The 14,206-nt window shown below is 49.1% G+C and overlaps 1 protein-coding gene across 1 annotated transcript in view; it reads right to left on the bottom strand.

Annotated features, from left to right (window-relative positions):
- The window catches only part of CAST (calpastatin), a 67,218-nt gene that overhangs the window by 32,705 nt on the left and 20,307 nt on the right, over window positions 1–14,206 (bottom strand). The window contains 6 exon segments of the mRNA NM_001082270.1: window positions 1,452–1,520; window positions 5,286–5,369; window positions 6,657–6,770; window positions 7,190–7,246; window positions 8,368–8,406; window positions 8,881–8,946. Coding sequence (NP_001075739.1) covers window positions 1,452–1,520; window positions 5,286–5,369; window positions 6,657–6,770; window positions 7,190–7,246; window positions 8,368–8,406; window positions 8,881–8,946 — 429 coding nt within the window.

Genomic DNA, 14,206 nt, shown 5'->3' with positions numbered 1-14,206 from the left:
GTAGAGTGAACCAATGGATGGAAGATCTGTCTCTCCCTCTCGTTCTGTAACTCGGACTCCCAAATAATAAATAAACCACAAAAGGATTGCTGGGGCCAGCACTGTGGCACAGGGGTGGTTAAGGCCCTGCCTGCGACACCGGCATCCCATATTGGAGCACCGATGTGAGCCCTGGCTGTTCTACTTCAGATCCAGCTTGCTACTAATGCGCCTCTCTCCCTAACTCTGCCTTTAAAATAAATAAATCATAAAAATCTTTCTTTGGACAGTTCAAACACAGAGGATGGCTCAAATGCTTAGGCCCCTGCACCCACGTGGGAGACCTGCATGGTGTGCAGGGTTCCTGGTTTCCGGCTTGTACCAACCCCAGCTGTTGCAGCCACTTGGGGGTGGGGGTGAACCAGCAGATGGAAACCCCCCCCCCATCATTCTGTCAATACAGAAAAAAAATTTGACAGGCAGAGTGGACAGTGAGAGAGAGACAGAGAGAAAGGTCTTCCTTTTGCCGTTGGTTCACCCTCCAATGGCCGCCACGGCCGGCACACTGCGGCTGGTGCACCAAGCTGATCTGAAGGCAGGAGCCAGGTGCTTCTCCTGGTCTCCCATGGGGTGCAGGGCCCAAGCACTTGGGTCATCCTCCACTGCCTTCCTGGGCCAGAGCAGAGAGCTGGCCTGGAAGAGGGGCAACCGGGGAAAGAATCCAGCGCCCCGACCGGGACTAGAACCTGGTGTGTCAGCGCCGCTAGGTGGAGGATTAGCCTATTGAGCCATGGCGCCGGCCAATAAGGAAATATCTTTAAAAATGTATTGCTTTGTATTGTTTATGATCTTTTGCTCACTTGCTCCGTGAAGATGTTCACGAAACAGAAAGGACCTGAAAGAGGTGTGGAGACTTAGAACTGGCAGTTGCTTCCGTCACAATGGGCCGAAACCCTAGTGATGAGAGAGAGAAAGCCTAGGACTGGTTCTTTGTGAACAGGAGTCTACATGCCGTGTTGTGACTCGATGACAAAGGGTCGTTTACAGCGTCTGAGTTCTCGATCCTGCAATAATCTTCGGACTCACCCAGCTGTGGGTGTGCCAGGTGGAATGCGAAATCCGAGACTTGCGGGAATTTCAGAGTAAGAGGATTTTGGGGTTCCTTAGCACTAGCAGTGGCTAGAGAAGCTGTACCGGCAGGAGACAAGGGGGCTGAGGTTTCAGGACTTAGAACGGGGGACCATGTCCCTGATGACGGTAAACAGCACGGGATAAAGCCAGAGTTGTGGTTATAACACAAAATGTCTGTGTGGAAACCACACTTCAGCCTGGTCACAGTAGCCTGGAACAACAGTTTGTGAAAATGGTCTTTAAGGGCCCCCTGGTGCGGCCTGCCTGCCAGATGTCAGAATGCAATGAATACAGAGCACGCGGAGGATAGGGACACCCGAGGTTCTCTGCTCTCTGCCTACCTTTCCAGACGGTTCGTCAGGCTTCGGTTCAGCTAGAGCAGCAGCAGGTAATGACTTCTTTTCTTTCTTCTGGCGGGAGATTAGAAAGAAAGGAAAACTTTGCATATCTTAAATACTCAGTACGATGGTGTAACTGACAACAAAGTTACAGGATCAGAGCACTGGTCCTGGTCGTCCACTGAACACCTGCTCTGCCCAACTCCATGCTGTAGGCTTTGCATCCTTTCCCAGAATTGCTGGAAAAGGGAGGCGGGAAGCAGGGCTCAGAGAGACTAAGTAACTTCTCCCAGATCACACAGTAAGGGACCCAGCCCAAACCGTAATGCACGACTGGCGTGTTTTCATGTTCTTTTCCAGGGCACACGGCCAGTCTTGGCAGCATCCACGAATCCTCCCTGTCGCTGCCACTTCTGGCTGTTACCGTCTGACTGTCTGCCCCCGCACCTCAAGCCTCCAGGTCTGTACACCCACCAGGACACACGTGGCTGCCCGAGCCCCTGGCAGGCGCTGCTGCTACACCTTGGTTTCACTGCAAGGAAGAGAACCCCACCTCCCTGAGGCACTGGGAGGACTACCTAAATGAATCGGTAAATGATGTGCATGGAAACCAGGGTCCGGCACTTGCTAGTAAGCAATACCTAAGGACCTGCTCCTTAGTTAAGTGCTGAAGAAGTGACTGCTGGGACTGCGATGCCGATAATGCAGGGCACACCCCACCCTTCACCCTCCAGCCTGAGGCTGCATGATGCAAAGCACCGCCCGCCAGCTCACACATGTGCCTGCTCAGCTGCTCTCCCCACCTCGCCCCTCCCTTTGCTTGCTCAGCCTTTTTCCCTTCCTCTCCAGGGCCTTCCCATTTGGTTCCCATGGCAATATTTTAATTGCCTTACCAAACACCTTTCTTGGGGGGGTGGGGCTGGCATTGCGACCTGGCGGCTAAAGCCGTGGCCCGCAGTGCCAGCATCCCATATGGGTTCAACTCCCGGGAGCACCACTTTTCTGATTCAGCTCCCTGCTAATGTGCCTGGGAAAGCAGTGGAGGATGACCCAAGTACTTGGGCACCTGTGACCCACATGGGAGACCCGGAAGAAGCTCCTGGCCCAGCCCAGGCCTTTGAGGCCATTTGGGGAGTGAGCCAGCAGATGGATGATCTCATTCTCTCTTCCTAATTCTGCCTTTCAAATAAATAAATCTGAAAAATCTCTGGACACGTCTAACACTTCAATTCAGCCTGTCCAGGATCAGATATACTGAACTTTCTCCCAAATTCCTCTTCTGTCCGCCTGTCAAATGTGAGCAGGGACTCACAGGCGGGACTGAAGGTGTGGGCTCACAATTTAAGGAGGCGCCGACTCTCACATACTCACCTGGCACATGCACAAACCTGACTTTGAGCTCCTCCTTAAATTTCATACCCAGGGTGCCTCCCTTGTCTTAGCAGAGGTTGACCAAGCCAGTTCCACCTGACTCTGGCCCCAGATTAGATTTTACTTGGCATTTGCCCAAGTTGGCCAATTGCTTCCCCAAACCTCAAGACTGTACCCCTTTAGCGCCTCTTGCCCATCACAGCTCTAATGCAGGCTAATGGACTGACTGACAACTCACCCACCCAACCCTGGCCTCGGCCGCCCCAGGTCCACCCGGCTCCCACTGCAGCGGTTCCAGGGGCATCACTCCATTCGCTCTCTAGCATCTCGGCAGCTGAAGCTCTACCTGCACTAACTCCTCAGCGCCTTCCCCCATCTTTCTGCTCCTGTGGCCCCACCACGCACCACCCCCAGTGCTAGAACACACCTTGGGCCCAGAACACATCCTAAACCTTTCAACACCTCCATCGTGTTTGCAAGCCTGCATCCTACAGGGCTCCTTCCATCCTGGAGCTGCTTTCTCAAGGCCTTGGTGGAGCCCCTGGATCAGATGGAAACCCTCCCGTCTCACCCAACAGGTCCCCGTGGGGGCCTTGCTAGTCTGCCTTGAGTGACAGTGCCACCGCTACTGTCTTCTCCCCGTGCCAAGGTGGACTGGCTTTAAGCCAGCACATCCTGCAGAGTTAGCTGTCGGGCTTCAAGCACACTGGGCACGGAAATGAGGCAGAGCTGATCAATCCTACGGAACGGCAGAAGAATCCCAGGCAAGAAAAGTGAAATGATTTGCCACGAGCTCTGGCCAAGTGAGCGCACAACAGAATTCTACACAAGCCCTCTCTGGGTTTTACCCTTCAGCTTCCGCCGACAACCCCGGCTCACGTGGGGCAGTCGTTTGGGGCCAGCAGTTAGGACGTCACCTGGGAATCCTGCATCCCATACAGCAGTGCCCGATTCAAGTCCCTGCTTCTGATCCAGCTTCCTGCTAACGCACACCTTGGGAGGCAGACGTTGGCGCAGGTACTTGGGTACCTGCCACCCATGTGGCACACCTGAATTGAGTTCTGGGACTCACGGCTTTGTCCTGGTCCAGCCTTGGTTGCTGTGGCTATCTGGGGAGTGATCCAAGTTCTTTGTCTACCTACCTCTATGCTTTTCAAATAAAATGAAAATTTAAAAACTTCCTGAAGGGGGCAGGTATATGGTGCAGTAGTTACGCTGCCCCTTGGAATGCCTGCACCCTGTCCTGGGGGCCCAGGTTGAGTTCTGACTCCTTGGCTCTGGCCCAGCCGATTGCTAATGTGCACGCGGGGAGGCAGCAGATGATGGCTCGAGCATTTGGGTCTTTGCCACCCAAATGGGAGTTCCAGGCTCCCGGCTTTGGCCTGGCCTAGCCTTGGCTGTTGCAGACATTTGGGGAGTGAACAAGCGGATTGAAGATCTCTGCCTGGTCCCCTCCTCCATTCTCTCTCCGCCCCTCTGCTTCCAAATAAAATGAAAACAAAACGTGAAACCAGACATAAAAAAATACCGGCTGATTTATACCTTAAATTTCATTTTTCGCATTTTAAAATCTATTCTAGCATAGCCAATCCTCTGTCTAAAAGCATCCATTTTTCCACCCATTCATCACATGAAGAGAGGGTGCCAGGAAACAAGAGATCTGTAGCAGCATCTTTATGCTGGGCATTTTCATTTGGCATGTTTTGTAAAAATGCTCGTCTTTAAGGCGATCTGCATTAGTGCAGACACAATGAGGTGTGCAGGGGACCCTGATGCTCCAGGAACACGTGCCGACTGCCCCTTCTCCCAGGACTTCCCTCAGCATCGGGCTTGTGGCGGGGGGGACACGTCCCCGCTACATTAGGCGGGACTATGCGTCCCCTCATCCCTGCTACACTAGGCGGGACTATGCGTCAGTATTCATGCTTCCCCTCACTTCCATTTCCGTCTTCTCACCAGGCCAAGGCGTGCACCTCACGTGCCCAGCCCCGGGGGCGAAGCCGCTCCTCCCACACGGGGACCGATGGGCCCAACGCGCACGGCGCATGCTCTGGAAGGGCTTGCGGGGCCTCCTGGGAAACCGTGCTGACGTCACTACGCAAGGCGATTCTCTAGAATCGACATGGCTGGGGTCAAGGCTGAAGGCGAGAGGAATGCCGACTCGCGCGCTCATGGGAGTCTCACTTGCTTTATTTAGTACCCCCAGACGCACGAGAGGCCGGATCTGAGCCAGCTCGCGCCCCGACTCTCGGTGTGGACGGAAGGCCTCATCCTGGCCCCTGGCCAGCGCTCAGTAAGTGTTTACTGCCCATTGGAATCTGAAAATCATGCGGACGTCTTATCCACTCCATGCCCTTTAAATGCATGGTGCTGATAAAGCTTCGGCTCTAAGCGCTGCCCAGCAACAGCAGATAAGGTATCCGGGTCCACGCGCCGTGTGAACATCTCCACTGCCTCACTACTCACCGGGTCGCCTGCTTTGCCAGGTGCTGCCGTCGTCCCAGCAGCGACGCTCTTCCCACCAGCGGGCTTCGTGTCCTGTGGTTTAGTCTAGGAGTGGGGACGGAGTATGGACAAGGCTAAGTCTGAGTGACTGTTACCCAGCTGGCGAGTTTCAAATGTCACCAACACCTGCCAGTCTGCCCGGGGGACACAATGGGAGAGAGAGGTTTACTGGCTTCCGCTGCATTTCTTACAATGCTGGGGACCACGTGATGCTGGACAGGGACCGTGCAGGGAACGTGAACAGGTGTTTCAGGCCGAGAAGGCACTGTGGTAAAACTAGCACAAACACCAGGTGTGGTGGCTCCAGCCAAATGCAGCCATGTGAGCCCACTGTTGCTAGATAGTCCACGTCAAGAGAAGCTAGAAGTTAGGATCCTATGTGAAAAAATATTCTGATTTTAATTCCTGGCAATTAAAAATAATTCTTAGGGCCAGTGTTGTGAAGCAGTGGGTTCAACCACCGTTTATGATACCAGTATGCTGTAACAGAGTACAAGTTCCAGTCCCAGCTGCTCTGCTTCCGATCCAGCTCCCTGCTAATGCTCCTGAGAAAGGAGCAGAAGATGGCCAAAGTGCCTGGGCCCCTGCGACCCACGTAGGAGACCTGGAAGAAGCTCCTGACATTAGTCTGGTCCAGCTCTGGCCATTGTGGCCACTTGGGCAAAGAAACAGTGGATGGAAAATCTTTCTCTGTTCCCCTCTCTGCCACTCTGCCTTTCAAATAAAGACACCTTTAAAAAAATAACGTTAATACCACTGTAAGCCAAACAAGCAATAGACACACGTGGATGCACAGGTGTGTGGGCTTGGCATGCAGACCCTGGTGAAGCAGGCCTACAGGCCTACCCGCTCCCTCCCATGGCTGCTCAGGGAGAAAGCTCTTCTAGACAGTTAACTGTGGAACTGTGCAATCAATCCCCGACTGGGAGCCCGTAAGCTCTTCTCTCCCTCTGCAAGCCTCTAAAACCTTGTAGACTTCCACTTGGAGACCCAGATGAAGCAGGGCACCCTTCCCCTGGCCCAAGTGCAGAGGGGTCTGGGGGGGCAGCCTCCCTCCCAGGATTCCCATCTGTGAGATGCTAGAGCCTCCTGCCTTGTGGGTGGGGGCTGGTCACCGCGGGGCACTGGCAGGAGGGGGACAGTGTGCTCCAAGACCCATCTGATGCCCTTGCCAAGCCCGATTTCCACAAGCTGTTTGCAAAACCCACCATCTGACAGCACCCAGTCACTGCAGCACAGCCCACGATTCAGTACCATACGACGTGGGCAGGGAACCGTATGGAATTGGCTGGTTGACGTGTGTCTCCCTGTCTGTCGCCCTGCCTTCTTTACCTCTGGTTCTGTTGCTTTCGCCGGTGTCACTGGCTCCTTCGATCTGGAAGCTGTCTTTTCATTACGACCATGCTTGCCTTCTCCATCCGATGCATGCTTATGTGTGCTTTTTGGCTGAAAGCACACACATATGTACACACACACACACACACAAAGAGAGAGAGAGAAATGCTGTTAACACGGCTGCTTTAAACAGAACACACTTTTTCCATATAGAGGAAAAACTACAACAGTAGTACTGCTTATGGTTTTGAGTTCTGCAAATCTAAACGAGTGTGATGCCAATGTGAAAAAAAATTCACTTTAGGGACATTTTAAATAGTGCAAATCCTCCATCCCCGAAATCTACACAAACCACGGAGTAACATATAAACACCAGGATTGCCTCACACTGGCAACGTTTTAGCCAAAACAAAACCAAACACGGACCACCCAGCCATCCTGCAGGGATTGGTCAGAAATGTGAGAGCTCTTACCTGTACCACGCCTGGAGCTGTCCCCCACCACCCTGAGTCCCGGCCACCCTCGCTCACCTTGGTGTGTTCCTTTGGCTTTCCTTCCTGGGCCTTCTTTTCATGATCCACAGGTGGCTGTCAAGTTTAAATGATCAGAAACTCAGTGACTGACACACAGGAGTCCAGGCTTTCCATAGCTCCAGCCAGGCTCAAGAACAAAGTCCCGACGAGGTCCCTCTGCCTCTCTCAGGACAAGTCCCTTTAGGCCAGTTCTTTCAGATCCAGAGGGGCAGGCATGAGCCGCGCGGCCCACAATAACCTACTAACCACCTCCACTAATGGCGATTATCAGGAGAAAATGTAAGATCAACGTTTTATCCAGAATGATGTTTGCAGAGACGTGCGTCTCTCTACAGTACTGTTTTTCAGGATGCGTGCAGATGAACTGCTCACCGCACGCCTGTCTACAGAGACGTCAAACGATCAGCGTGACAGCTGACTGTGACCGGGAACCCCATCCTAGAAATTAACGGAAGTCTTCTTTCCCAGGAGACAAAGAACGCTGCCTTCTCTTCAGTGTCGCGAGGTACAGGTTGCTCCAAGTACAGGAGATCATACCACCAGGAGCCCCGTTCTCCCGACACGTGATGGACGGCCAGGGCACGGGCGGGGGGACTACACGCCAGCTTGCACCCTAACTGCCGGAGTCTTCACTTTAGACTGCACTGAGCAACTACTATCCGCACTGGCCACCAGGGGGCCTCGCGCAAAATCAGACAAACCTCACCTCTTGCCCCTCCTGCATTTAACTGGACTTCAGCCCCAAGCCAGCGGACACGGGTCCAGCAACCCAGGTGGGACCGGCGGGATGCACTCACAGCCTCCTTGGCGAGACCTTCCCCACACGGCTCCTGCTGCCTCCCAGGAACTGTCACCACATTCAATGCCCTCCTCTCCTGCCCCGTTCCTCTGTTTTGTTTCAACAATTGCTCCCCTATAACACATCTGGATTTGGACAAAATGCCTTCTCAGACCTACTGTTTTCATGTATAAAACCTCACATATTTTAAAAGATCATATATCGGTTTAATCTGCTAAGTATTTTATTTATACTACTCTATACAGTCATATTCAGAAAGGTAGTCCAAGAAACTAGATCTGCTGATAACCCCCTCGCTCAGCAGCACCTATGTAGCAGCCCGGTTATTCATCATTATTGGATTCTGAATCACCCACTAGCAGACTTGAATCATTACCTTAGTTGATTGTGACTTCTCAGGTTCTGTTTTAGCATCCTAAATGAAGAGGACAAAAAAAAAAAAGACAAAAGATTGCAGGTTTTCTTCAAAAAGGAAGCGATGTCTGATTATAAAGTTCGTGAGTTATGTTTGACTTTGCATGGAACTGTCCCCCTTTTGATAAGCATACTTAATACCCCTTACCCTTCAGGCTGTAACTGACATCTTACCTCTGGTGTTGTCTATTAAATTATGTAAAATTTATTAGCTGATATTGCAGTTAACAAGCACATGAAATAAAAGCCTTCCTCCTTCAAAGCCATTACCAGGATCTTTTTAATCAAATACTCACCACAGGTTTTGTCTGAAATAATGGGATGATGACAGAACACAGAAAGCAGTGAATCATGTTTTAGTGCTAGCATGTGACTGACAGGTGGCTGGGCCTATAGAAAGCTTGTGATAGGGTGGGAGGGGTCAGCGAGGTGACCATTAGTAAGCAGAGAGGGCCCAATGCGAGACACACTTCACCTGTCTTCTGTGTCTTTTCTTGCTATGAGGATGTGGTCCTTCCATCTCTTTGCTGATTGGAACGGCCTAATGTTAAGAGCACAGCCCTGAGTGTAATTTTGTTGTCTGACAGTCAAACAAGTAACATGTATAAGAAGGGCTAAAGGAATAAACATGCAAAGATCTACTTGACTCATCCATGGTGGCTACAATACATCTGCATCTGAGGCTGCTTCACAAAGTTCACAACAGATGGAATTAAAATATATGGATATTTTGGTGTAGTTAAAAAAAACAAAAAACACAAACAAAACAACTTGCATAGCTTATTCCTATTACACATTCTCCATGAGGCTTTTGAAAACCTCCTGTGTAAGTGCCTACAAGTTGCAGGCACTTAAAATCTTGAGTCCCACACAAATATTAGTTTGGGTTTATATTGTTCAGTGAAGGCAGCTATCAATGACATTAACATCTGACTCCTTCCCCTTCCCTTCCTTCTCTGTGCAGTGGCTACCTGAGTCGTATTTTCCCGCCTCTGTTCCCAGTGTTTGGTTATGGTGAAAAATAGTCACAGATGTTGTCAAAAGTCTCCTGAAAGTCTGTCAACACAATCTTCAAAGAACTTTGTAAACATCCAGTGTGTGGGTTTTTAGGGTACATGCTGTATAGGCTTAATCTAAAGTTCTAGGAATCCTTCCAAAGAAGTGGCTGGATTTTAGGATGATTCATGTAACATTTTACATAGTTCTGGTTACCCAACCCAAAGTTATCTGTGAGAAAAAAAAAAAAAAAGGGACAATTCTTTAAGTATATACATGCGCCCTCCCTGTGGGTAAGAAACTGAAATAAGGTTTGAAGAATTTCATATCTTTGAAAAACTCAGTCTAAGGTTTTCTGTCATTTCTTTCCCTTTTATCTACTTGGCACTATTGGCACAAATTCTACTTTTTTTTAATTCTATTACCTAAACAGGCTAAAGTCAAATATCCTCTTTTTTTTTTTAACTTTTATTTAATGAATATAAATTTCCAAAGTACGGCTTATGGATTACAATGGCTTCCCCCCCACAATGTCCCTCCCACCTGCTACCCTCCCCTTTCCCACTCCCTTTCCCCTGCCATTCACATCAAGATTCATTTTCAATTCTCTTTATATATAGATCAGTTTAGCATACATTAAGTAAAGATCAACAGTTTGCTCCCACACAGAAACATAAAGTGAAAAATAGATGATTTTTTAAATGATGATGAAATCAGATCAGACCTATTGTCATGTTTAATCCCAGCGAGAGTCAAGTTGGGAATTGCTAATTTCTTCTTCTTTTTTTTTTTTTAACAGAAGATCAGTTTAGTATACATTAAGTAAAGATTTCAACAGTTTGCACCCCCATAGAAACACAAAGTGAAATATACTGCTTGAGTACTCATTATAGCATTAAGCCTCAATGTAGGGCGCATTAAGGACAGAGATCCTACATGAGGAGTAAGTGCACAGTGACTCCTGTTGTTAAAGTCAAATATCCTCTTAATTTATCTTGTTTTGTGCTTACTAGTTTGTTCATGAACTTGGTTTCCTTCCCAAAGAAATGTTTTTAGGAGAATTTTTTTTAAAGTTTTGGATCCTTTCTCACCGCATCCTTGCTAAGGAGTTTCTGTTCTTGCAACTATCTGCTTTTGAGTTTATGCAAATATAATTAAATAATAAGTAAGCCAACTGGTATTGTCGTGGTTGGAGTCTATTAATAGCTCCCAATTTGAAATATGGCAAACAAGAATTTGGGGGGGGGGGAGGGACTCTACAGCACAATTACTGATGGATGCTCACAGACTCAGCAGCCTATAATGCAATAATGCAATATGCATTTAATCAGGTAATCACTAAATTTATTCCCAGTAGTGGTGGCACTGAACATAATAGTGATAACAATAACTAATGCCTATCACCTGTTTGCTGCCAGAAACCATTTTAAGCTTATGTCAATTCAGCCCTTGTAACTTTGTAAGAAAGCTGTTACTGGGGCTGGCACTGTGGCACAGCAGGTTAAGCCGTGGCCTGCAGTACTGGCATCCCATATGGGCACCGGTTCAATTCCTGGCTGCTCCACTTCTGATCCAGCTCCTTGCAAATGCTCCTGGGAAAGCAGCAGCAGATGGCCCAAGTGCTTGGGCCCCTACACCCACGTGGGAGACCTGGAAGAAGTTCCTGGCTCCTGATTTTGGCCTGGCACAGCCCTTGCCATTGCAGCCATTCGGGGAGTAACCAGTGGGTGGAAAAGCTCTATCTCTACTTCCCTCTCTGTGACTTTGCCTTTCAAATCAATCTTTTTAAAAAAAAAGCTATTATTATCATTTTCCTGGTGAGAAATTGAGGTTAAAGAATTTAAGCGACTTCCCAAAGATACCTGTGATGGTCCTGGGGTTTTGTGTTCTCAATTTCTGCTCTGTTCTCTCTCCATTATTGGTCAACAGCCCACTCTACTGGGCATCTGCTGTGGGACAGCCACTGTCCAATACATGCGCCTTACAGTCTTGTGAGATAGCTGCTATTAGCACCTTCCTCCAAACTACATGATAAAGAATCTGAAGCAAAGTAGGCCACCCAACGTTAAAGTCAGCATAGAACCAGGCTCCGAGTCAGACTGGCTACCGTACTATGATCCTCGGTCCCCCATGGAAGTCAGCCTGACTAGGAGTGATCTGATCTTCCATCTCACACCAGCAGGGTGACCACCAATTGACTAATGTTCTGGGCCAAGAGATACGGAACACTGACTGGTTAAGCCACTGCTTGCAATACTAGCATCCCGTATCAGAGCATCAGCTCCACTTCCAATCCAGCTCCCTGCTAACACACCTGGAAAGGCAAATAAGCTCAAGTGCTAGACACCAACTTGGAGTTCTTGGCTTCCAGTTTTGACCTGGTCCAGGCCTGGCTGTTGCAGTCACTTGGGGAGTGAACCAGTAGATGAACTATCTGTCTCTCCCTCTTTCTCTGTACATCTGCCTGTCAAAGATAAGTGAATCCTAAAAAAACATTGATTGAGACATACCATGCCCCTTGAGAGCTAGCCTTTTATTTGGAAGGTATAGAACATGTCAGGATATGGGATGGGTATTATCTTGAATTAGCGTCCGTCTTCAAAGCTCAATTAATTGGAGGCATGAGCTCATGAAGCTCACGAGCATCTCCAAGAGGCAGCTGGTTAGTGTAACTGTGCGGAGCCAAACACTGGCACGCAGAAGAGAAGGAGTTTAATCAGAACAGTGGGACTGGATTCCACCAAGGAGAGACACTCCAGGCCAAACATGGTCCCGAGTCAGCCTGGTGACCGTGCACTACGTGCATCTTATTTTGGTCTCTTTCTCTCCTACGATTCTCCCTTCCCCTGACCCAGAGGACTGCCAGAAATTCCCATGAGTAATGCTAACTGATGGCTGATGGGGCTGCTGACACTTGCTATAGAAACAGGGCACGCTGGTCTTCAAGCTAAGCCACAGGGTATTCGAATTAGGCAGCGGCTTAAAAGGAAACCAAGAGAATAAAAAGAAATCCTCTATTTATGGCTCTCCTTTCTGTATCTTTTAGTTTTCATGGGCTCTAAGTTCAACGAGAATTGCTTTTTGGAGATACTTCTATGGTCCGTTAAGATTTTAAAGGATTAAGAGTTTTAAAGATTAGGCGTGATATAAACAAGTGGTGACAACTAATAAATTTTGGATTATGTATATTTTAGAAAACAGTCAATATAAATGAAAAATACACAATAATGTAATTTTTGATTCAAGAAAAATATAAAAATTGAAATGCGGGGCAAGTGCTTGAACGGCGTTAAGATGCCTCCTGGGACGCCTCCAGCCTACGCTGGAGTGCCTGGCTTTCAGTCCTGGCTCTGCTTCTGATCCAGCTTCCCGCTGATGCACCCTGGGAGGCAGCAGGTGCCTGGGAGGCTCAGGTACTTGAGTCCTAGCCTCCCACATGGGAGACAAGGATGGAGCTCTAGGCTCTGGGCTTCAGCTCTGCCCAGCCCCGGCTGCTGTGGGCATTTGGGAAGTAAACCAGAGGATGGAAGATTTCCATTAGTCTCCCTCTCTGCCTCTCAATAACAGTTTTGAAAAAATTAAAATGAATGCTAAAGGATTTCAAGAGTTTAGATAAACAGATAGCATCCTTCCAAATCATGCAATACTCAAGGAAAACTGTTCAAGATGGGGCCAAGAATCCACGCACAGTACTAACTTATGGTGCCCTATCCCCTGGGGTGGAAACCACCGGGACATTATAGAAATACGGCAGCCAGAGAACAATAGAAACAAGAACAATTTAACAATAACAGAGCTGGGCTAGCTCTTAAAGGCACTGAGGAATGCTAACTCACAAGCACGGTTTGAGAGCATTTTGAAAATGCTCCTTCTTTAAAATGTCCCACCCTGAAACCCCTCCGAGCATCAAGCCTGGATAACATGGTAACTAGGGGGAGGGTTCAGAGCTGGGCTCACCCTACGTGGCAACCACAGTCTTTTATTTTCTTTCTGAAATGCCATAAAATAATTAGTAAGTCCCAAAGAGAGCTGGATGAAGGGCTGTCAATCAGATGGTACCCCCACTTGACTTAGATTTCAGAGAGAGACTTCCGGAGGCATCCAAAATAACCAGCTTCTATTTCATTCTTTCCCCAGGTTCAATTCCTACAACACCTTTCTCATTTTTACAATGGGTTTTAAACGTCTAGAATAATACAACCATTTTAGCAAGACTTTGCTTTCATTTTGATTCAGGAAAAGCATACTTGCAGAGATTATCTTCAATTGAAAACACTCAAGTCTAGGGCCAACAAAACCTCTGGGTGACTGCTCGCCCTTGACCGATGTACAAGTGTACGGGTGATGTCTCAGGTGAACCCTGGAAAGCCGAGTTTCCAAAGACCCCTGCAGGCCAGGAAGGAAATGTTTATTCCCATAACCGAAGCTTCCTGGGCCACAAACTCATGTGCCTACCCCAGTCTACGTTTTTTTTTTTTTTTTTTTTTTTTTTGACAGGCAGAGTGGACAGTGAGAGAGAGAGACAGAGAGAAAGGTCTTCCTTTGCCGTTGGTTCACCCTCCAATGGCCGCCGCGGCCGGCGCGCTGCGGCCGGCGCACCACGCTGATCCGATGGCAGGAGCCAGGAGCCAGGTGCTTTTCCTGGTCTCCCATGGGGTGCAGGGCCCAAGCACCTGGGCCATCCTCCACTGCACTCCCTGGCCACAGCAGAGGGCTGGCCTGGAAGAGGGGCACCGGGACAGAATCCGGCGCCCCAACCGGGACTAGAACCCGGTGTGCCGGCGCCGCTAGGCGGAGGATTAGCC

The sequence above is a fragment of the Oryctolagus cuniculus genome, chromosome 14 (assembly GCF_964237555.1).
Source record: "Oryctolagus cuniculus chromosome 14, mOryCun1.1, whole genome shotgun sequence".
Taxonomy (NCBI): domain Eukaryota; kingdom Metazoa; phylum Chordata; class Mammalia; order Lagomorpha; family Leporidae; genus Oryctolagus; species Oryctolagus cuniculus.
The sequence above is the reverse complement of the archived record's forward strand: the minus strand, read 5'-3'. Positions and strand labels throughout refer to the sequence as shown.